The sequence below is a fragment of the Argentina silus genome (assembly GCF_951799395.1).
Source record: "Argentina silus genome assembly, chromosome: 12".
Classification (NCBI taxonomy): Eukaryota; Metazoa; Chordata; class Actinopteri; order Argentiniformes; family Argentinidae; genus Argentina; species Argentina silus.
Window position 1 is genome coordinate 18,530,662 of NC_139666.1, and position 24,037 is coordinate 18,554,698.

The following is a 24,037-nucleotide window of genomic DNA, read 5'->3' on the forward strand; positions in this document are numbered from 1 at the left end:
ACAGTACATTAGACACTTTTTGCAGCCGCTGCACTTACTCCAGAGTCGTGAATGAACGCCGAATAATGCGCGCGTAACGGCGATGGACACCGGGGACCAGCGCAGTAGGGATTGCCTTGCGCCATCGCCACACAATTGAAATTCATCATTTTTTCACCCCACTATAGACTTGACGGGACATAGCATTGTCATGACTGTTTCGTGAATCGTATTGCATGCTATAACATTATATAAAATTGCCTTTGTCGAGAAGAAGTGCCTGTCACACCATGCGCTAAACTAGCTGCTTAGTGAAGTTTTCACGGCCACAAAATATTGAATAAACAGAAGGGTAACAGTGGCATTTCGCCGTGGTGAAAAGCATGGATTAATAATCATCCAGCTGCACTTAAACGGAGGTGAACATCTTTCTGAAGAGCAGCTATTAGACTGCCACGTGGGTGATGATAGACATACATTGCTGGGTTATGCTATGAGCTCCGTGCGCAATACCCCAACGGACCCAAACTTCATCCTGAGTAATGTGACAATTGAGTCCAGGATGTTTTCTGATCAGGCTGACCTGAACTCCAGCTTTAACGTGAGCGAAGACCTTTTCACCTTCCTGGACGCAGAATGGAACAACATGCCGGTGGAGACACTCTCCCGGGTAGGGTTTATCGTGCTCTCCGTGTTCTTGGGCGTGATCATGACCTTCGGCTTTCTCAACAACTTAGTTGTCCTGCTGCTCTTTTGCAAGTTCAAGACCCTGCGCACCCCTGTCAACATGCTCCTGCTCAACATAAGCGTCAGCGACATGCTGGTGTGTTTGTTCGGTACCACGCTCAGCTTCGCATCCAGTACCCAGGGAAAGTGGCTCTTGGGTCGCCACGGCTGCAGTTGGTACGGTTTTATCAACTCCTGCTTCGGTGAGTTGACGCCTTTTCTCTATCGTCATGTAAGGCCATTGCCTAGACACGTTATGTGTTGATTAGAGTTAGGCACGGTGAGGTAATTCGTTCGCCAGACATAGTTTAAAACTGTAGTTCTTGAACAGGGCTGCAGACATCGGTTTTTTTATTTTCACAATGGCAATAAACTGCGTGAATTACGGCGAACGAACTTTAATGCAGAAGAGGCTGGTCATACTCAAACTGAATTGTATACCTAGGGGACAGCAGCATCCCACTCTCACAAGAGAGTATTGAGGTGTGTCTTCACTTCTCGGTCCACACGGAAGTTCCACCTCAATTTTCTCTGGATTATTTCGAATAATTATTATACATTTAGTGTTCAACACATTCTTACAGCAATTTCCCAGATTGTTACTCTCGAATATGGTCTCGTAACATAACATAATTTTAAAAGTCACAACGGTTGCTCTTCAAGAATACGAGTCAATGCAAATTAGTGATTAATCTGTGAGGTTCTTGAATGGGTGGGTTCATGCTTCCAAATCTAATAAATCGCCACTTATACAATGCCTATGACGAAATTCACAAGGAATTTGAAAGTAGACCCAGGACCTACGTGAGCTCCTGAGTTTTTCAGAATTTCCTGCTGAAGTCGCTACAGTAGCCTAGGCTAATACAATACACTATACACTGTAAATGAAAGCAATTAACACCAGCACAACGTTTAGCATTCTCTGTGACACTGAGTGTGGGGTATTGTATTTCAATTGGAACCAACATGAACACTAGTCTACATGTATTTGGTATTAATTGTAATTCTTTGGGTTTGAGTTTTGACACAGCAGTTTCAACTGATCAAGTCCTTGATTAGTTTGATCGCCAGTGTGTTAGTGCTGAGCCTCACCAGAAGAGTCAGGGTAAGGGTTTGGGTTTGGGTTAGAAGCCCCAGGGCCAGGGTTGAAGAACGCAGCATTAGGAGAGACCTTTCAGTCAATGTCTCAAGGCAACTGCAGAGGACAGAGCTGCTCAGTGCCTAGGGCTGGCACAGTAATTGTATGGCTGCCCGTTATGACCATGAACAAAAAATAAAGGGCTGTCATAACCATTTTAATACCTTGATTTTAGTAAAAGCAAAAAACATTTACAGAATATGTACATTGTCATATCCCACCCAGTCTGCCTCTGCCACTAAGATTGTTGGGTTGTTGAAAGGTGTTGTCCACTTTTATTGCTCCCTTTCTTCTGTCCATGACAACTGGAAATAATCTGAGATTATGTAAAGCCCCCTGTGTGCAGAGCCTATGAATATTAAACAGTGAATGTATGGGAATCAGTCTGCCTCTGCCACGAAGATTGTTGGGTTGGTGAAGTGTTTTGTTCACTTTTCTTGTTCCCTTTCTTCTGTCCATAACAACTGTCACTCGCAGATATATACAAAATAAACAGTACTGAAAACGAGCCTAGTTGATGTTATGAGTTTATTAGTCAGCTCATCATCTGGTTATTAAAGATCCATGGACAAAATGTGATAGTGGGAGATTTAGGATATTCTTTTAAGATGCATCAGAACATGTAGAAAGATAGAATTATGTGTGTATGTATGTATGTATGTATGTATGTATGTATGTATGTATGTATGTATGTATGTATGCATGCATGCATGTATGTATGTATGTATGTATGTATGTATGTATGTATGTATGTATGTATGTATGTATGTATGTATTCTGGAAGAGAAACTGTTGTAGCAGAAATGGGATCCTTAAGAGACGTGTTACAGGAGGTGCTTTCTGGCTCTGCTCCCCTCAGGCTGTTTCTCAGGTGTACAGCAACTGATTCACATGTTCCTCTTTGTATTGACTTTGTATTGATTCTCCCTCTGAAATAAGGTAAAAAAAATCTGCTACATATTATTTAGCCAGAAGTGTTTGTGTGTGTGTATGTGTGTGTGTGTGTGTGTGTGTGTGTGTGTGTGTGTGTGTGTGTGTGTGTGTGTGTGTGTGTGTGTGTGTGTAGCATGAAGTAAATTAGAAATATCCCTCTATCTCACTCAAACACAGAAGCGGAGGGAATATTTCATTTTGCCAGACAAACAAACAAGGAAATATGTTAATGCAGTGTAAGATGTGTGTGCGTGTGACGCACGTGTGAGTATAACGCATCATTATTGAGCTACTGACATTTTAAGTTATGGAGAAATATGCATGTCCTTTATAAAGGTGAACTCAATGCTGTTGTAATGAATAGGCACTTTGCATAATCATTATTTTACACCATTGAAAGCCTTTGAAATGATTTGCTCTTACTCTCCTGTCTCTCCCCTTCTCTCCATCCCTTTACCTCATTCTGGTTCCTCTCTCGACATACCTTTTTCTTTGATTTTTGATTTATTATTGGATATTCAGTCATATATTATTTGCTTATTAGCAACCAGGAACACCTTTACACAGAGACAAGCCCACATGCTGGTCTGCTGACCAGTTCTATCTTGGCATGATGATCTTCAGGTGTCATCCTGCGGCCATCCTGGGCAGACCACCACCAGAAATGCACTGACTGATGAACTCATGTTGTGGCTACAGGAGTCGATGTGTTCTATCAAATACTTGAAATGTATCATATTGTATCAGTTGACTCAATAGTCTGGCTCCAGATACAACACATTTCTTTACATCACTTGTTTCTCTTCTCTGTTTCCCTCTCTCCTTCTCTTTCTCTCTCACTTTTCTCTATACCGATTCAAGCTACATATTTCAGAGACACTCCTGTCCCCTCTGGCATCTTCCTCAGTTCAGGGTCATGATGGTCAGAATCTTGACTTGTTTGAGTGCATACACAGACATAGACACACACACACACACACACACACACACACACACACACACACCCATACACTGTTTTGAATCAGCTAGTGAGAGCTCCATGCCTGGAGCCTTATAAGATCAAAGTCACTCACAAAGTAGGAAGCTAACTTTTCACTTTGTCAGTAAGACACTGGGAATCCAGATGGTCACATACAGTATGCACACAGGGTCCTGTAGATGGATGGGGACAGACATGCACACGCAGAAAATCTGCCTATCGTTATTCTTCTGGACACAAAACAATCGCTCACTTCGGGAGGCTTGCCGATGTTAGCTGTCTGCAATAACTATAGTAGAGATTAATTTAGATTTATAGAGAGCGCATCTTTATTCTGAGCCACCCACCTACCCAAACTCATGATTTGTCGGTAGAGTTGTCTGTGAGTAGAAGACTCTCCCTGGAAGATTCCCAAAACCTCGATCCATTATTTCCGGACGTACCGCATTAGCTGGTATGGCTAGCTTGAGGCTACCCATCATCATGACTCCCTATCCCTGAACCATGCCAGATGCTCAGGGTAATGGCTCAGTCTATCACTCCAAAATATACCATCTTCACAGTACTATGAATTATACGCTGTTACTTCTACATGTCACACACACACACACACACACACACACACACACACACAGATACACACACAGCATATGAGACAGTTCCTTACTCACTATCTCCTCTCCAGCTACCACACTGGAACTGCCTGGCAACAAGTGGCGTTGTCATTTGTTCTTAACCAACCGGGACTTTCGTCATTTGCTCCAATGACTTTCGTAGCTGAAGAAAGGTTAACATACGTATTAAGGTATATTAGGTATTAAGATTCTATCCCAACCTCATGGTTGTTCCTGAACATCGCCCCTGACAGTAGAGGACCGAGAACAACATGAGGCTGTTAGCGTAAATGATGAGTGTGGAGGAGAGCCTGGGGAGGCTAATCAGCATGTGGAGTGTTATTTCTTCTACTTTAGCTCTGCGTCTGTTAATGTGCTGTGTAGTACTGGTCCCTGGGGTTTGCTGTGAGTGATCTGTGCACAGAGTGAGAATGAGCTTGGCAGAGCTCTTAACTCTGCCTGGGAAAGAGAGTCCCAGCTTCTCCACTACGAGTGCTAAATGAAATAGACAACAGGCTGTTGGCAGTGGAGTCACTGGAACTCATACAGAGCCAGACCATGGAAGTGCTAGCCCATGTTGAGTCTCTGGGGGGTTTTGAATACATCATTTGAAGAGCCAACAGGTTTTCTCCCAGTCAACAGGTTCTGTTCCTGGGGCTGGAACAAGACGCCTGCGGCATATTGCACATTGCTGCACTGGTAGGATGCCTCTCTCTACTTCTAAACAAATCATGGTGTGAATACATTGTGTATTGCAGCTCTTGTGGAATGATGGCATCCATGATAGCAGTGGTCCCACCAGGACTCCTGCTCATGAATAAGTTAACGTCTGCACCCCTCCACTCACCTACACCATCGTACATGTTGGGGTAACGGTGACCCCGTCATGCGTAAAAGTGCTGGCACCTTGGAGAGATCCTTCCTGGCTAAAGCAAATATCAGTGCCCTGGAAGTCCCGTCAGTGTTCTAGGCGGTAAAGCATTTTGTGCCGTTCTTGCAGGACAACACGTCTCGGTCAGAACAAACAACATCATGAGATGGCTTGCATTAACAAGCAGCCTCTTGTCCATGGTGTGGTCCCTCCAGTGGAGAAGCACATGACTTCTGTGTTCTATAGCTAGTCATGCAATGGGCCTGCTCAACCCAGACACAGCTCTCCTCTTAAGGGGAAACTCCCAGTCAAGAGAGTGGTGCTTACACCTGCATGGGTGTCTATGAGAAGACCAACCTACTAGCCACTAGCCTCCCTGTCTCAGTGGTTGTTACCTTTCAAAGTGCCAGAGCACCATTCCAAAGTGCCACAGGGCCATTCCTTTTCTGCCTTAAAGGTGTATGCGGCTGGCATTTCTGCTTGCCATGTAGGGATTAATGGTGCTACACTGGGGTCTCATCCCTTGGTGTCTCGCTTCCTCAAAGGTGTTCGTCGCATCAGACCCATTTCCAAACCCACCATTCCCGCCTTGGGATTTGGAGTTGGTGTTGGTTGCATTGTGTGGTCCTCCATGTGAGCCCTTGGACACAGTGGATCTGAAGTACCTGTCCTACAATACGGCCCTGCTCTTGGCTTGTGCCCACTGGATTGTCTCCCATGCATACAATAGCAAGGATGATATGTGTGTGTGTGTGTGTGTGTGTGTGTGTGTGTGTGTGTGTGTGTGTGTGTGTGTGTGTGTGTGTGTGTGCGTATGTGTGTGTGGTAAGCGCCTGAGGATTCTACTGAGTTTACTGAGAACCTTGGTTCTTCACAGATCCCATTACGTTGTTATCTGTTCCTGCTACATTTATAGCCAGTGGACAGGACTAAGAGGAGCCGTCACAGTATTAATGATGATGGCACCACTGTATCAATATCAGCCGTGTTTGTATAGGCTCCAAAGCAGGCTCAGACATTTTTTACAGTGTTGACAGGTTGGTGATGCCAGACATACAGAGATGCATTTGTCTTGTCCAATGACACACTAGAAAGAGATGGAGAGAGATGGATGGAGTGTGATGAAGAAAGAGGAATGGTTGAAAGCAGGGTACAACCAAGAGAACAAGAAATGAGAGAGAGAGAGAGAGAGAGAGAGAGAGAGAACATTTTGATTTAGATAAGACAAAGGGAATAGAAAAGGCATCATTAAAAAATTATGGATAGATTTTCTGTCTATGAAAAGGTATAGTTTACACCTAATGGAAATGAGCACCTAAGCACTTACTCATAACAATGAAAGTAATACATTTAATTCAATACAATTCTTCTCCCGAGGACACTCAACAAGATAACAATTCAACAATTAACAAGCCAAATTACACAGAGCGCCAGAAAGAGACAACTATCATTAAAACTATGTCTATAGCGATGTTGGTTCTGGTGGTGGTTCTGGTACCACCATGCAGGCTCTGGTTACAGTAGTTCCCAGTTTGGGTACTGTAAGCTAGTCTTGAATAGTGCAGTTAACCCAGGTCTGATACCCAGGACCCAGTATTTCAAAACTTTTAATCCGATATTTTTTGCGATTCAGGGTTGGATCCATGTGGCAGATTTCAAGTAGTATTGGGGAAATCAGCCAGCTCGATCTGATCCAGGATATAAAAAAATAATAATATCTGAATCATTCTAAGCCACCAGGGAAATACTGTAACAGAAAAAAGAAGATAATGAAAAAGAGAGTGTAAAAGTCTAGAGAGAAAACAAAAAGGTTGTATAATTACTGTGCTGTAGGAGACACAGCTGTTGTTGGTGTCAGCTCGTTCCAGGGTACCCATCCACAACCTTTTTGTCTTTGTCTGATACAGCTAAAATTAAACCTGAGACCTATACCCAAGAACTACTAATAAGAGACACCTACAGTATACAGGACTAGATAATGGACTCACAGATGCATTTTTGTCCTCACATTCATCATACCATCTATACAACAGTGGCATCTATACAACTTGACTTGTTATGCTGAGAGGGAGGTAAAAGACCATTCTGAGCAAAACTGTTTCCTACTGATAACTACCTATATAATGGATTTATTATAGGTATAGGTATATAGGTTCTATTTGCAACCATGTTGCTAGCTCTTTTCTACTGTCAGACAAACAGTACTGGAGATATTCTCAGAAACATAAATCTGAATTATATTTTGGTCAGCAGGGGATAATAGTATATGAACTGTAATCAAATGTCAATGTTTCCTTTTACAGTCACATGATCTATTACAGTAAAAGCTTTTTCTTAAGTGTTTTTGAAGTGATTTAATGCTTTAATATTGAATCATAAGCATACAAGAGCAGTTATCTGAAAATGTTCACAGAGAACGATCAAAACAACAACGTATGATATTTTATTTTATTAGATTATATTAGATTGGACACAACTTGTTTGTCCTTTCAGGGATGGAAATTTGTGTTTTGTTCAACAGACACATAAAACACTTCCCAAGATGTAGAAAAGTAGACAAAGTAGTAGCCTCATTTGTTTTCACACACACACACACACACACACACACACTCACTCACACACACACTCACACACACACACACACACACACACACACACACACACACACACACACACACACACACAATGAAATGCAATGCAAGCACAAAGAAAGAGAATAAACTGTACTGTAGCTGTTCCCCAAACATGAGCACAAGTCAATGAATGAGAGAAAGGGGAGGAGAGAGGGTGTTGTTTAGAAGGGGACACAACATGTTTGAGAGGGATAAGAGATCATTGATTGTGTGAATAGAAGAGAGGAGATGGGGATGTAGGGTGGTGCCCCCTCTTGGCTTGGTACTCTCTGTCCTCCTGCCTGAGGTGTTTGTATCCTTGTGGAGCTGTCCTACTTTGTTCAACGTCTTTGTTAGAGGCTGGTGATCAATGGTGATCAATCAGAACTAGGCCTGACAGGAGGACACACACACACATTTAGCCATGTACTGTAGTAGCGTAGTGTGTGTTCATTCTAGGACAGGCAGTCCCTCTCCTTTCATAAGCTGACATTGAGGGAAGGAAAGCGGAGGCCGGTCTAGGTTGAAAGGCAATTTTCTGGGTTTTTATTGGCTGTTTGATACAAACACTCCTTTGATACAAACACTCCTAAGGTTTAAGTGGTGTCACGCGTCATTGCGCCTGGGGATATAAAACAGTCAAGGTAATGTGCTTGTAATGAGGACACAGTCACTGCCTGCAGGACATTAGGTGTGTGTGTGTGTGTGTGTGTGTGTGTGTGTGTGTGTGTGTGTGTGTGTGTGTGTGTGTGTGTGCGCGCGCACACGCACACACACGTGTGCATATGCAAGTTAATATGGAAATAATCTGAGATTATGAAAAGACCCCTTTTCACCCCTTTTTTAGCCATACAATCAGGCTCAATCAGAGTGGTGTTTGAGATCAAAGCTTGGCGATGAAGCGGTAGGCTGGCCGCAGTTCACTGTGATGCAGAGAGAGTAGCAGCAACTGACTCTTTATCCTCAATAAGTCACAATCCATCTGCAGGAGATTAAGTCAAGTTTAGGGACAATCTAAAATGTCTTTAAAGTTCAAGTGTAAAGCAGGTCTGAGGACAATGCGGCATGGAGCAATGTTACAATACACTCAGTATTTCCCTCGCCATGATTTTAAGACTGTGAATCTGTGTGGCCTTGGATGGAAATAAAGTTCTTTGTGTGCGTGCGTGCGTGCGTGCGTGCGTGCGTGCGTGCGTGCGTGCGTGCATGTGTGTGCTTGTGAAAATGGGGTTACTGTCTGAGTCACAATGACGGTGCAGATTCTGGTCAATGCATCCATAGAGATAAACCCATACCTGACAAATGGGATCTGACATACCCTCCCCTCCCTGACTGTACCCCCCCCCAACTGTCCTCCCGCCCTCCACCTTCCCACCCCTCCCACCCTCCTAAACCCATAAACCATCGCCCTTCCTGTACCCTCTGGATAGAATATGTAATCCCCAAGAAGGAAGTGGATGTATCCATGCAGCACAGACAAAAGACAACAGCAATAACAGTCACTAAGGCAATACTCCTGATACAGATATAATAATACAGTACAGATTCATTCAGCAGGACATCAAAGGGTGAGTTTGTCATTGTGGGGGGACATGCAGCGTTCGGCCTGTAGAGGGAGCTACAGGACCGTGGCCGGGGTTGTGTCGGCGAGACTTTTGTTGCACACCTGCTGCGAATTAAGTCTCGCCGGCGAATGTTTAAGATGGGTGTGCTTCTGCCATTTCAGTAAGGGAGCTAAGCTGGAGAAGCTGACGGCGAGAGCAGAGGAGAGCCGAGCCGAGCCGAGCACAGGACCAAAAGACTTTGAACGAGGCTGGAAAGCCGAGCCGAGCCAGCAAACCCCTTTGTTAAAATAAACGGGAGAAAATCCCTTACCTCCATACTGCGTCTGCCTCTGTGTACAAACGGACATTGCTACATTGGCGCCCAACCTGGGACACAGAGGACTAGATGGACGCGCTAGCAGCGGCAATCGCGAGGATAACGCTCGTGTTAGAGCAACAGTCAGCCCTGCAGCAGACCCAGCAGGCGACTCTAACGGAGCTGACGGCGGCGAGGCTCGCGGGCGGGGCCGGCGGGCCGGCGCCGGGGACCGGAGCGGCACCAGGTCCCCCTAAGGTCCAGCTGCAGAAGATGGGGGACCTGGACGACCCAGAGGCGTTCCTCGCGGTGTTCGAGGGGACGGCGAGGATCTCGGGGTGGCCGGACCGAGAGTGGGCCTACCATCTGCTGCCCCTCCTGTCAGGGGAGGCGCAGCTCGCGGCCCACAGTTTGCCGGCGGCCGCCCAACGGGATTACCCGTCCCTGGCCCGGGCGATTCGGGACCGCCTGGGCCTGACACCGGAGGAACACCGACGCCGGTTCCGGGCCATGACCATGGAGGAGGGGTGCCGGCCCTTCGCCTTCGCCCAGCGGCTGGGGGACAGCGCATGGCGGTGGCTGGACCCCGAGAACAACTCGGCGGTGGAGGTCGGGAACCGGGTGGTATTGGAGCAGTTCCTCGCGGGGCTCCCGGCCCGCACCGCCGCCTGGGTCCAGTACCACCGCCCCCAGGACCTAAAGACCGCCGTGGGTCTGGCGGAGGACCATCTCTCCCTCCCACCGCGAGGGCCACAACGACCAACCCCGGCCCCGCGGCAAGGGGGGGGGGGACAACGCCCAGGAGGAGCCGGGGGAGCAGAAGGAGGGAGGCCGGCGCCCGCCCCGAGAATGAGATGGCAGGAGCGCGCCGATCCGGAACCAGCCCCGGCCCCGCAGAGAGAACCGCGAGCGACAGGGGGGGTGTGTTGGCGGTGCGGACGGCCGGGCCACGTGCAGGCCGAGTGTCGGGCGATGGACGTGGGGCAGGTCGTCCGCATCGGCGACATACCGGGCCCTCCCCCCGGACCAGGAGCGGCGTATCGTATTCCGGTAAGGATACAACGTGATACGCACCAGGCGTTCTTGGATTCGGGCTGTATGCAGTCCATGATCCAGGAGCGCCTGGTTCGACCGGGGGCACTGTTGAAGGCATCGAGGGTGCGGGTGAGGTGTGTGCATGGGGACATTCACGAATATCCGCTGGTCGCTATCGAAATTCATTTTGAGGGGAGAAACCATAGGGTACAGGCGGCGGTTAGCCCACGCCTCACGCATCCCCTGATTCTAGGTGTGGATTGGGAGGGGTTTCCTCAAGCGGTAAAGAGGGCTACCGGGATGCGTGCACGACAGCTAGGGAGGTGTGTGGCGTGTAATGTGCTCTGTGCCGAGGCGGCGCCTCGCGACACTGCCGGGGAGCCGGAGCCGGCGGGGGCGCCTCACCCCGAGACTTCCTCGCCGAACTATCCGCTGCTAGGCGACTTCCCCCTCGAGCAGTCTCGTGATGAGACCCTCAGATCAGCCTTTGACCAAGTGATAGCAATTGATGGTACTTTGATACGGCCAGACACAGTGCGCGCCCACCCCTATTTCGCGATTATCAGCGACAGGTTATACCGAGTAAGTCGTGACTCACATAGTCAGGAGGAGGTAACCCAGTTGCTGGTTCCCCGCAGCCGCCGCGAAATGGTCTTCCAGGCGGCTCATTTCAACCCCATGGCGGGCCATCTAGGGTATGACAAAACACTGCACCGTATAATGGCTCGATTTTATTGGCCGGGGATTCGGGCAGAGGTGCGTAGGTGGTGCGCATCCTGTCGGGAATGTCAGTTAGTAAATCCCCCGGCCATCCCACGGGCCCCCTTGCGGCCCTTACCATTGGTCGAGAACCCCTTCGACCGCATTGCGATGGATATTATCGGGCCATTTGAGCGGAGCACACAGGGTTATCGATTTGTGTTGGTCTTGATAGATTACGCCACCCGATACCCCGAGGCAATACCTCTGCGCAATACCTCTGCCAGGAGTGTAGCGCAAGCATTGTTTCAAGTCATCTCCCGCGTGGGAATCCCGAAAGAGATTCTCACCGATCAGGGCACTAATTTTATGTCACGCACCCTCAAGGAACTGTATGGCTTGCTGAACATCAAGGCGATTCGAACCAGTGTTTACCACCCGGCCACGGACGGCCTTTGTGAGCGATTCAATCGGACCTTGAAGTCAATGATCCGGAAGTTTGTCCACGAGGATAGTCGGAATTGGCATAAATGGCTAGATCCCCTGTTGTTTGCGGTGCGGGAAGTTCCCCAAGCTTCCACCGGGTTTTCCCCGTTTGAATTACTCTACGGCCGTAAGCCCCGGGGTGTCCTAGACCTGTTTAAAGAAAATTGGGAGGAAGGGTCTAGCGACAGTAAGAATGAGATCCAGTACGTCCTCGACTTGCGCACAAAGCTCCACGCCCTAGGGGCTATCTCACGTGAGCATTTGCTGCAAGCCCAGGAGCGTCAGAAACGCCTGTATGACAGGGGGGCTACCCTACGAGAGTTTACACCGGGAGACAAGGTGCTCGTACTGTTACCCACCTCCAGCACGAAATTACTCGCGAAGTGGCAAGGGCCGTTTGTGGTCACACGTCGCATGGGGGACGTGGATTATGAGGTTATACGCTCGGACCGGGGGGATAGCTTGCAGGTGTATCACGTCAATCTCCTAAAAAAATGGAACGACGTGGTCACTGTTGCTCTGGCTACGATAGTTCCAGAGAGAGAGGAGTTCGGTCCGGAAGTCCCAAAACCGAAAGGTAGCACTCCGGTCGATATTGATACCCATCTCTCTGCTAGCCAGGCCGCGGACGTTGCAGATTTGCAGCTTAAGTTCGCCGACGTGTTCTCTCCCCTGCCCGGTCGGACTACGCTCATCGACCACCATATAGAAACGCAGCCGGGTTTAACGGTGCGCACGCGTCCCTATAGGTTGCCGGTGCACAAACGAGACGTTGTGTGCCGGGAGTTGGAAGCCATGCTGGAGCTGGGTGTGGTCGAGGAGTCCCGCAGTGATTGGTGTAGCCCCATCGTGCTTGTCAACAAGCCAGATGGGACTATACGGTTCTGTGTGGATTATAGACGGGTTAATGCGGTCTCCAAGTTCGATGCCTATCCGATGCCCCGGGTCGACGAGCTCTTGGACCGGCTTGGTACGGCCAGGTACTTCACGACATTGGATTGCACGAAGGGATACTGGCAGATTCCACTCTCGCCGGTGTCCCGGGAGAAAACGGCATTCTCCACTCCGCTCGGGTTATTCCAGTTCACCGTGCTCCCTTTCGGGTTGTTCGGAGCCCCAGCCACTTTTCAGCGCCTCATGGACCGTATTCTGCGGCCGCACGCCGCCTATGCTGCGGCCTACCTAGACGACATTGTCGTCCACAGTGACACCTGGCCGCAGCATGTGCGGAGGGTGGCTGCTGTTCTGCGGTCCCTGAGGCAGGCGGGGCTAACGGCCAACCCGAAAAAGTGCGTGATCGGGCGGAGGGAGATCCGGTATCTGGGGTACCACTTGGGACGGGGGGAGGTGCGACCGCAGATTGAAAAGACTGCGGCTATCGCCGCCTCTCCCCGGCCCAAGACAAAGAAGGAGGTGAGGGCCTTCCTGGGGCTGGCGGGATATTACCGCCAGTTCGTACCGGGGTTTTCAGAGCTGGCCAGTCCCTTGACGGACCTCACCCGGAAGGGGGCCCCGGATCCGGTCCAATGGTCGGGCCAGTGCCAGGGGTCGTTCGAGGCCCTTAAGGGGGCTCTTTGTGGAGAAACGGTCCTGTATGCGCCTGATTTTAACCTCCCTTTCTCCCTACAGACGGACGCGTCGGATAGAGGGCTGGGAGCAGTGCTGACCCAGCGCGTGGAGGGGGCCGACCGGCCGGTGCTGTACCTGAGCCGTAAGCTGTCGGAGAGAGAGGGCCGGTACAGCACCGTGGAGAAGGAGTGCCTGGCCATCAAGTGGGCGGTCGGCACCCTCCGCTACTACCTGCTGGGTCGCGCCTTCACCCTCTACTCCGACCATGCCCCCCTCCAGTGGCTCCACCGCATGAAGGATGTAAACGCGAGGATCACCCGGTGGTACCTCGCGTTGCAGCCCTTCAACTTTTCCGTCGTGCACAGACCGGGGGCACAGATGGTCGTGGCAGACTTCCTCTCCCGGGCAGGGGGGGGGGAGTAGGTCGTCGGCCGTCGGGTCCCCGGCCTGTGTCGGGCGGTGGGGGTATGTGGGGGGACATGCAGCGTTCGGCCTGTAGAGGGAGCTACAGGACCGTGGCCGGGGTTGTGTCGGCGAGACTTTTGTTGCACACCTGCTGCGAATTAAGTCTCGCCGGCGAATGTTTAAGATGGGTGTGCTTCTGCCATTTCAGTAAGGGAGCTAAGCTGGAGAAGCTGACGGCGAGAGCAGAGGAGAGCCGAGCCGAGCCGAGCACAGGACCAAAAGACTTTGAACGAGGCTGGAAAGCCGAGCCGAGCCAGCAAACCCCTTTGTTAAAATAAACGGGAGAAAATCCCTTACCTCCATACTGCGTCTGCCTCTGTGTACAAACGGACATTGCTACAGTCATGCAGAGCTCGTTAATATCCCACCTACAGCATAATGCAGGAACATTCACAGGACAACAGGGCGAGATAATTGGCTGTACAAATACGCATAAGAAACCCAGAGATGCAGTGTTTTTCACCATTCAGATCTCAACACAAGCGACGTGCTGCATCATTTACACATAATGTATCTCATTAAAAAACTCAGAATGTCATGGTCAGGTGTTGGTATTTACGCCTATTTATAACCATAGGCGTCTGGCCCATAGGGCAAACTAGGCAGATGCCCAAGAGTGCCGAGGGTGAATAAAGTCACCCAAATTGTCAACATTCTAGAGTGCCAAGGATGACTTTATTCACAAAGATGCATAAATGATGATGCTTTATTTTGTAGCCAATCCAAATATCGTTGCTAGGTAAATACCACATTAAAGCACTCTAGATGGTGAATGTTCCGGAATACTTTGGCAGTGAGTGAGTTAAAGACCAGTAAACAGTGAGCAGTGGTTTACTTTCTTTCTGTAGCTTTCTTTTGGTGTCTAGCCCCTACGCTACCTTTGGATTTGTGCACATAAATTGCATTGACATGAGAGGAGGACATGGATATCTATCTCCTTTTCATGTCATGTTTATGAGAGTATGTTTATGTCCAGGCACATCGACCTGTTGGATCTTTTAACTCAATCTGTTTTCTGTCTTCTAACCCCCCTCCCTTTCCCTCTCCTTACTCTTTTTCTCGCCGCTTTCTTATTCCATGCCTTCCCTTCTTATTCTCTCTCTATTCCAACCCCTCCCTCCCTCTCAATCCATCTCTTTTCTCACTCACCTTACCCTCCCTCATCTCTCTCCCTCCTTTATCCCTCTCTGTTCCTTCTTGCCATTCGTATTGCTCATCTTTCTCTCTCACTCTCTTCCGCCGGATCCTACCCTCTCTCCCTTGCTTGTCTCTCTCTCAGGTATTGTGTCGCTGATCTCCCTGGTGATCCTCTCCTATGACCGCTACAGCACCCTGACCGTGTACAACAAGGGTGGTCCCGACTACCGTAAGCCTCTACTGGCCGTTATGGGGTCCTGGCTGTACTCCCTGCTGTGGACAGTGCCCCCCCTGTTGGGCTGGAGTAGCTATGACCTGGAGGGGGCCGGCACCAGCTGCTCTGTGTCTTGGAAGCTACGGACCACCCAGTCCCACGCTTACATCATCTGCTTCTTCATCTTCTGCCTGGCCCTGCCTATATTGATCATGATCTATTGCTACGGGAGGCTTTTCTGGGCTGTCAAACAGGTATGTGTGTGTGTGTGTGTGTGTGTGTGTGTGTGTGTGTGTGTGTGTGTGTGTGTGTGTGTACTGTACTGTAGACACATTGTTGATGATGACCCCATAGAAGCAACTTGCATACTGTGATGGCTGTGTACTGAAGCTGTCACCCATTGGCTAACCGATCGTGGACTGCCACACTGCTGGGGGTCCAGCTGCCCCATCTCAATCCAGCTGGCTGATTTCACCATATACTACTCAAAATCTGCAAGATAGATCTGAACCTGGATAGCAAAAAAAGAATCTGGATAATTATTATCTAGATGAAACATTTTAAAATACCGAGCCCAGGATACTAGACTAGCTGTTCAGGGGGGGGTCCAGCTGCCTCAGCCGAGCCCAGGATACTAGACTAGCTGTTCTGGGGGGGTCCAGCTGCCTCATCTCCAATGGCTAGAGAGGCTGAAGGAGAAGAGGAGAAGGTTGCTGTAGCAACACTATAATTTCACTCCGCATCACTTTGTTTTTCAACATTTAGAATCGCTTTTTGGCTAGAGATCAGGAACCCCCCCCCCCCCCCCCCATTCAGAAACCGAAGGGGTGTTGTAGCCAATAGAACTGCACCAAAAGGATTACTCAGTGTGTAAATACTGGCCAAAGCCAGTGCAGGTGTGTTTAATTTGGGCGAGGATTAGAGACATTTCTCTGTCAATCTTGTGAGAGTGGTTAAATCCCCTTCACCCTCAGTGGCTGATTTAAAAGGTTTAGTTCTGAGAGGTGTGAAGGTTGGAAGAATGGTGGATTACCTAAACAAATCTGTTTAGTGCAGCTTAGAAGCATTCACAAAGCCTAAGCCACTCAGATTGAGCATATGAAAATAACATATGTACACACACACACACACACACACATTGTACTGCAGTATGTAGTTCTACTGTACAATATATACAGTAGGATAAATACACATTGCGCACTCGCATACACAGACAAACTCAGGGGAGGCTGGCGAAGGTAGAAATCGGAGGACGGGCTCATTGAAATGCATGGAATGGAATGAGAAATGGCAAGAAACACGTGCACACATACACTCACACTCTCTCTGGTTTATATTGTGGATTCGACGTGAAGCCTCCCTTTGAATAAACATTTTCATCTGTTTGATAACCATAAGCAGCTTTCACTCAATCCGAATGTCTCGCAATAAGTGCACTGTGGGTATTAATGGTTAAATTAATCAGCTCATAGGCTCACACTCACAGAGTATAAGGTCAGGAGCAGAGATAGAGCAACGCACTGGGGTGCATACACTGCACCAGGTGTGTTCTAATTGCTTCTCCAATCAGAACACTTCTATCAATATGTGTGTGTGTGTGTGTGTGTGTGTGTGTGTGTGTGTGTGTGTGTGTGTGTGTGTGTGTGTGTGTGTGTGTGCGTGTGTGTGTGTGCCTGCGTGCCTGGGTGCCTGCGTGCCTGGGTGCCTGCGCACGCGCGTGTGTGTCTGTGCGCATGTGTTCATTCTCAGTTTAAGCGAGGAAAGTGTAGAACACTGTTCTAATTCTCTGATATAGAGGGAATAATTTCAATACAGAATATTTCTTTTTCCATCTCTCCATTTTTCTCCCAACCCTTCTTTCCACTGACAGTGGAACGAGGGAGAGATAGATGAATGCGGCAGGCAGGAGTACTCCTCCTTCTTGGCTGAAATGGGAAGGGTAGCGGAACGGAACGGACGGACTGATTATCACTGGCTTGTGTTAGAAGAGTCACCCTCAGGCATTGCAATGAGCCTTCACTACAGGGGCCCAAGAGAGAGGGAGAGGGGGGGGGGGGGTGTAGAGGTGGAAGGTAAGAGAGCGGAGGAGAGAGGGAGGGCAAGAGGAGGGAGAGAGAGAGAGAGAGAGAGAGAGAGAGAGGGAAAGAGAGAAAGAGGAAGGGAGCAAGAGCAACTGATAGAAAGGGAGGAAAGAGCGATGTTGAGAGTAGGTAAAGAGTGTGGAACTGAGTGGAACAGAATGATGTTGATAGAGAATTAGAGAGCAAGAAGGACACCCGTGCGCGGAATTAAGCGTGCTCCTTTGGGACCTCTATTATACTGCTTCAGCTCAATAACACACTCTCACACACACACACACACTCACACACTCTCTCTCTTTCTCCGCCCTCTCCCTCTGCTCCTGAATAGTAATATGTATTTATCATCAAATGTCATCAAAAATAATCTAGTCTTATTAATAAATATGCCCTAAGGCACTCACTGGTCTCCCATTAGGGAGTTGATGAAATGGCACACACTGTAGCTCTTCATATGGAAATCAGCCCATGTCTTCAGACACTGAGATATGAAGGTGATGATGATGTTTCTGATATTGAAGAATAATATCCAATGATGCATGGAAGGTGGGTACTCAAATTAAAAGTTACATAAAGACAATTTATTAGTCTGATCGATCTGGGATACCACACAACTGTCCAGAAGAATGGTCAGCAGGGAAGTGGCAACTACAAAGAGTTTGCAGTCAATTTTATAGTAGGTAATAAACATGAAACCAGGACATAGGGCTCATCTCAGTTAGGCTCTGCACCATTGAGTCTGACATGTTATCAACAGAGATCTTGGGGTCTGGTACCCTTGTTGTAAACCACATTCCAAGGGTCACTCAGGAAAATACATTCTAACAGAAAGCTAGGTGAGCTGTCCTCCACGGCCTGAGAGTGAACAAATAAATGACAATTTATAATGTTTTTAAACAGGTCTCAGTAAACATGAAGCTCTCATATTGTATGTCTAATGGGAGCCTATTCTACTCGTATTTTTTTTAAATCTCCTTCCCCCCCCCCTCCTTGTCTTTTATTTAATCCATCCTCCTTAAAATCAATACTCTCTCTCCTCTGTCTCTCCACAGGTGGGTAAGATCCGGAAGACTGCGGCTCGGCGGAGAGAGTACCACATCTTGTTCATGGTGATCACCACGGTGGTGTGCTACGTGTTGTGTTGGATGCCCTACGGCGTGGTGGCCCTGATGGCAACCTTTGGCCGGCCGGGCACCATCACACCCGTGGCCACTGTGGTGCCCTCTCTACTGGCCAAGAGCAGCACCGTCATCAACCCAGTCATCTATATATTCATGAACAAACAGGTGAGTGGGTGGGTGGGTGGGTGTCAGTCAGTCTGTGAGTGAGTCTTTCTGTCAGTCAGTCAGTCTGTGAGTGAGTGTCTGTGTGTGTATATTCTTCCATAAATAACCCGGGAGAAATTCTTAACATGTACAACTTCTTTATTTACACAGTAAAAAAAACAACATTGATTGAATTTATACAAACAGTCTTTTTAAATACCCATTCAAGTCTAATAAAGAGACCTTCAATGATAAATCAAAAGTAACATCTTATTTAAAAAAAACAAAAAAACAAACATCCCCAAGGCTGTTGAGAATAAAATGTTCAATAACACTTCTGCTCTGGTGTATGGTCATAAATGCTTCCTCTCTCCTCCTCCTTCTCTCTGTCCTCCCTCAAGGCCTCCATATAAATCTCTGAGGAAACTCAGAAGGCGACAACATGTTAACAGTTCAAAGGCAGTGTGGTGCAGAAAATCTCCACCATACAGACATGAGAGCGAGAGAAAGAGAGAACGACAGGGATGAAGAGAGGAGAAATGAGGAAGTGGTGGCGGGGGAAAGGAGGGGGAGAGCCACATATAGAGAGGAGAGGGATCAAATTAAGCAGTGACCTCCAAAAATGATCTCCTGGTCTCCGTGCTTCTCAAATGCATCTGGGTGATGAGAGATTACAAAGAATGAGCATTTCTGTTCGTTAAGGTCAAGTAATACCTCATCAGTTTTAAAACATTAAAATCTTCTATTCTATATTTCTACTGAACATTACCTTGGTGTGGTTCTCCTAACAGAGAGTTTTAAAATGTTTTATAAACGCTGTCATTCCCCACTACAACCTCCCAGAGAGAAATAATAGCACCTTAAAAATAAATGAAATTTGGCACAGTATCAAGATTCCACTGCTGTTGCCAGAAGCATTTCATTTGATCATGGCAAGTGCTTCTAGGGAACTAATAATAGCTGTTATACCAGCTGGAAGTCATTTCCCTACTCATACACGTACTTAAATCAGCCCACGGCCTGCAGACAAATTTTATCTTCAGCATGGTCTCCTACTTCTCAGAACACTGAAGACTATGCTGTCTACTTATATTACGGTACAGTACAGACATGGACAGTTTAAGACTCTTAGCCCTGCTCCAGATTTGCATGCTCTGTGCATTGGTATATAAACAAAAAGTTATTAGAAATGTATTTATATACAATAGATTCAGTTTCTTTTTTTTTGCACCATCGGTGTGTTACAATCACAAGCGTAACAACTACAGTTGATGATCCAACACTCAATAAACAAAATGGAAACAATACCTGAACATCTGCAAGACTTTTACAAGACTTCTGCAGCTCCTCTGGCTTCACAAAAGCAGATGTGTATCTTTCTTTGATTTCTTCGTGAGAGGGTTAGGGTTTAGGCCTGTTCCAACGGAGAGCACAATTTGGCTCTTCACTAACGGGTTAGGATTAACCCTAACCCTAGCCCAACTAGGGCTACAACTAGATGCACCTGTTGCTGTGTAATGCTAACGGCCATCCAAGAGTCCCACTCACAAAGACAAGTCCTTCGATTCCCTGACAACAGCTCTGCCTCTAAACCTCTCGCAAGTCTAGTAACTGCTCCTCATGCCTCTATTGCCTGGTAAGAACCAGAATCTCTTCAGCAGTGTCTAATTACCCACAGGCAACATTCGTCATGTCTATGACTGGATGTATTAGCATCTGCAACCCTGTTAAAGTACTACACCAACACAGCAACACCCTCTACAATAGCAAACGGCGTCCGCCACAAATGTATTGAATGTGTGTATTACCACCATTTATATGACTGTCAATCTCAACCCCTCCCACTCTCTCTCTCTCTCTCTCTCTCTCTCTCGACCCTTGTCACTTGATGTCCATGTTATAGATGGGGCTGAATTGGCTTTATTTCTTAGCTTGCTGTGTGTGTGTGTGGGGGGGGGGACGGGGGGACGATTAGGATGAGAGGTTGATCATTGGAACTGTGGTTTGAAAGCATTGTACCGCTATCACATTCTAACATGGCCAGTGAGCGACAACCTCTCCCAGGCATAGGTCTCCCTTCACCCGCCACTGAAGCTAAAAACACACTGCAGGTCTGGCACAGAGTCAGTGTAAACAAGAAAACCCAATTAAAAACAGTGCAAGCGAGTCGAAATACAACTGCTTCAGAGAAAAGGGCTCTGCAGGCGGAGTTTTTTTCCCACTTCCATTCTATTTTGGACAGTTATTTCAGCACATCGGAGGATCCAGGCAAAATGAGAAACTCAAAGATGTTGTGAATGATGGGGCTCGGAGAAAAAAAAGTGTTCAGCGCCGAGTGCCACAAACGGTGACAGCTTTGAGTGATTGTGAGACAATCCAGCGATGACGCCCAAAGTCACCTGCACACTAAGGATACGTTTGGCCATTACAGTAGAAGATATAAATGACATTCATTGAAAAGTGACCGAAGAGACTTCAGACATTCCATTTTCACAACTTCCCCTACGGCTTCTAGAACACTGGACGATTTGGGTAACACTATAGGCCAATCAGTGGCCATCTTCAAATTGCAACTATTAAAAACATTACATTAAAATCGTCAATAAAACACAATACACTGTAGTATTGCATATACAGCATGGCTACAGTATAGTACATTATGTATCTGAATAAAAGTCTGAGGCTGTTACAAAGACAACAGGGAAAGTATTCAGTCAGCTTCTATACACAGGGAACTGTTGTTGTGAGTGCCTATGGTCCCTTGACCCTTGACCCCCCCTCCCCTAGCCCCTGTCCCTTTGGTGTCGTTGATGAATCTAAATGACGTCATTGTATTGGATAAAGCCAAAGAACAGGCGACCAAAGCCTTTAACCTGGGTGTCCCTGGTAACCTACAGTAGCTAACCGACACAGATCTGCTGCGGTTCAAGTGGGAGCCAGTGATAAAGTGATCATCTATCTGTGAGTTTGCAAGCGGTTTGTGCAGTCAGGCGAGTGGTTGAACCAGTGCTAAAAAAAAAACCCTGATGACAACAATATGACTGTACAAAGACAAGAGGATATTTTTAAGGAATGTCGAACAGCCGATCAGCTGTAGATCAATAACATGTACATCCATCTCGGTTGATGATACTGAAGGTGAGACGTGTTTGGTGTCGTTCCAGCTTTTCTGTATCTAGAGATACTGTATGTATAAGGGTGTGTGTTGTTAGGCATGTGTAAAGTGGGTACGAAGGCATGTGTTATATGTTGGCGGTGTACACCGTGTTTATAAGTGTTTGTGTGTGTGTGTGTTCAGTATGAAAGTGTGTTAGACATTCAGTGCAGACCACTGGTCACATTGTCTGACGTTAACACCCTTTGAGACCGATAAAATATCCATCATTAAAAACTTCCTTTAGGAAGAAGAGCAACCAATGCTCTCCATAAACCACACAATATACAACAGCAAAAACACATCCATATGTATATATATGTAAATATATTTATTTACATATATATGTAAAAAAAAAAGAAAAACGCTTCTCTATCTAAAAACACTGATCTATTGCTACCCTAGTCAGCTCTTCTGCTCACCCGGCTCAGCTTAAGCAGAGATAAAAGTCACTGGAAGCCACTTGTACTGTGTACTCTCAGAGGGAGGCTGGTTTATCCCTGTGTGGGCTGTGTTGAAATGTTCTGATCCAGAGGTGGTCTCACTGGACCGTCCCAGACAGTTCCTCCAGCTTGGTCCCATTCTGAGGTGGCTATGGCTTCAGTTCTCCATGGTTCTCAGTGGTTCCATCTCAAGGTTCCATGTCCCCAGACCAAAGGGTTATTGCACCGTCCCCTAAGTCGACAGACACTACACCTGGGGGGGGGGGGGGGGGGGGGGTCATGGTGGTGATTCAGTGTGTGGGCTCTGAGGGTTCATAGTTCATAGTCCATAGTTCAGAGGCCACAGTGGACGGTGCTGAAGCCGGGGAGGGTGACGCGACCTTTCCTCTTGAGGTCGCGCTCCGGGCCCGTGTTGACCCGCTGGACCAGACTCTTCTCGTAAAGCAGCGGGTGGTAGGCTCCCAGGGTGCAGGCAGCGTCATAGTAACGCTCGTGGTAGTGACACAGGTCCGTCTGCCTCAGGGACGGGATGTACTCATACACGTGCACCTGCTCACACAGCGCCATCATCAGGAGGATGCCTGCAATTACAACACAGGAGAGAGAGAAGGGGGGGTTAGATCGCATTATACACACACACTAGTTACACTTGTCAACGCATCCTGTATATACAAATAGTCTCTGAATACCATACATCATCGTGCTTCTCGCAAAGACAGCCCTGAAGTCTCAACGTCTCAAAGCCTTTGATATATTCATGCGATTCCCTACACCCTAGGGAACATTTGTTTATCATCTCTAGAGCAGCAGTTGTATTACAGCAGTTTATTATTTCCATTATACCTCTGTCCTGTCATGACTGATCCCTGCCTCTACCGCAGTAATTTGTGATAGGATCACGGCATACAGTAACACACACCCCATTCCTCACCCATGACGGGCTCTCCGGACCTGAATTCTATCGTATATATTACATGTTTCAAATCTCTCTCTGGAAGAAGTTCAGAGAGAGTGAAGTTCAGAGAGAGTGATGTGGGGTAGCTCAGTAGGCAGCTGTCAGGACGATCTATGTAAGTTGCTTAATGGCCTGAGAGGCCAGGCTAAGCACAGCAAGCATTGCTCTATTTGGAGATATCAAAGAGCACTATGACAGGGTTGTCTCTGCCAAACCTGGGGAACAGATACATTTGACCAACTTCAAAAAAAGATTAAACGGATGCCATACTACCTGTGGCTGTGGAAGACCATTCTATGACCTGGCTGTGTGTGTGTGTGTGTGTGTGTGTGTGTGTGTGTGTGTGTGTGTGTGTGTGTGTGTATGTGTGGCCAGATACTACGGAGCGAGAGGGCCTGTCTCTTAACTGATCTCCTCTCTACTCCCTTCCTCCCCCTCTCACAGTTCTACAAGTGTTTCCGGATCATGTTCCGCTGTCAGTCGGGGTCCATGGAGAACGGCCCGTCCTCCATGCCCTCCAAGACCACCGCCATCCAGCTCAACCGCCGGGTCTACAGCAACACGGTTGCCTGCACCGCCCAGATCTCCACCGGGGTCCTGAACCAAGGCTGCAGCACCCCACTCACTGGGCACACCTCCAAACCCCCTGAGGTCACATCCTGAGGGGGCGGGGGTGGGGGGGGGGGGCTAATCATGACCATGACCACCATGAAAAATGCATGGCTCCGCTTGCTAGCGATTCTACCAACCACTCATCGCTTCCATCGGGCCAAATCCTGTGGTGTCTCACCTGCTGGTGCCCCCCCTGCCAACCCCAGCGATATG

General features: G+C 47.9%; 2 protein-coding genes across 4 annotated transcripts in view; one reads left to right on the forward strand and one right to left on the reverse strand.

Annotated features, from left to right (window-relative positions):
• Positions 1 to 541: 541 nt before the first annotated feature.
• tmtops2b (teleost multiple tissue opsin 2b) lies at positions 542 to 23,875 on the forward strand (the record flags this gene model as incomplete). The annotated part of the gene is made up of 4 exons (XM_083681893.1): positions 542 to 908; positions 15,246 to 15,571; positions 18,448 to 18,681; positions 23,657 to 23,875. The coding sequence occupies 4 exons, from the start codon at positions 542 to 544 to the stop codon at positions 23,873 to 23,875; spliced, it is 1,146 nt and encodes a 381-aa protein (XP_083538019.1).
• st6gal2a (ST6 beta-galactosamide alpha-2,6-sialyltranferase 2a) overlaps positions 19,875 to 24,037 on the reverse strand; it is a 31,009-nt gene continuing 26,846 nt past the window's right edge. For all 3 annotated transcript variants that reach the window (XM_083681892.1, XM_083681890.1, XM_083681891.1), the window contains exon 7: positions 19,875 to 22,838. In XM_083681892.1, the coding sequence (XP_083538018.1) occupies positions 22,591 to 22,838 (248 nt within the window). In that variant the 3' untranslated portion in view covers positions 19,875 to 22,590. The remainder of the gene's footprint in view (positions 22,839 to 24,037) is intronic.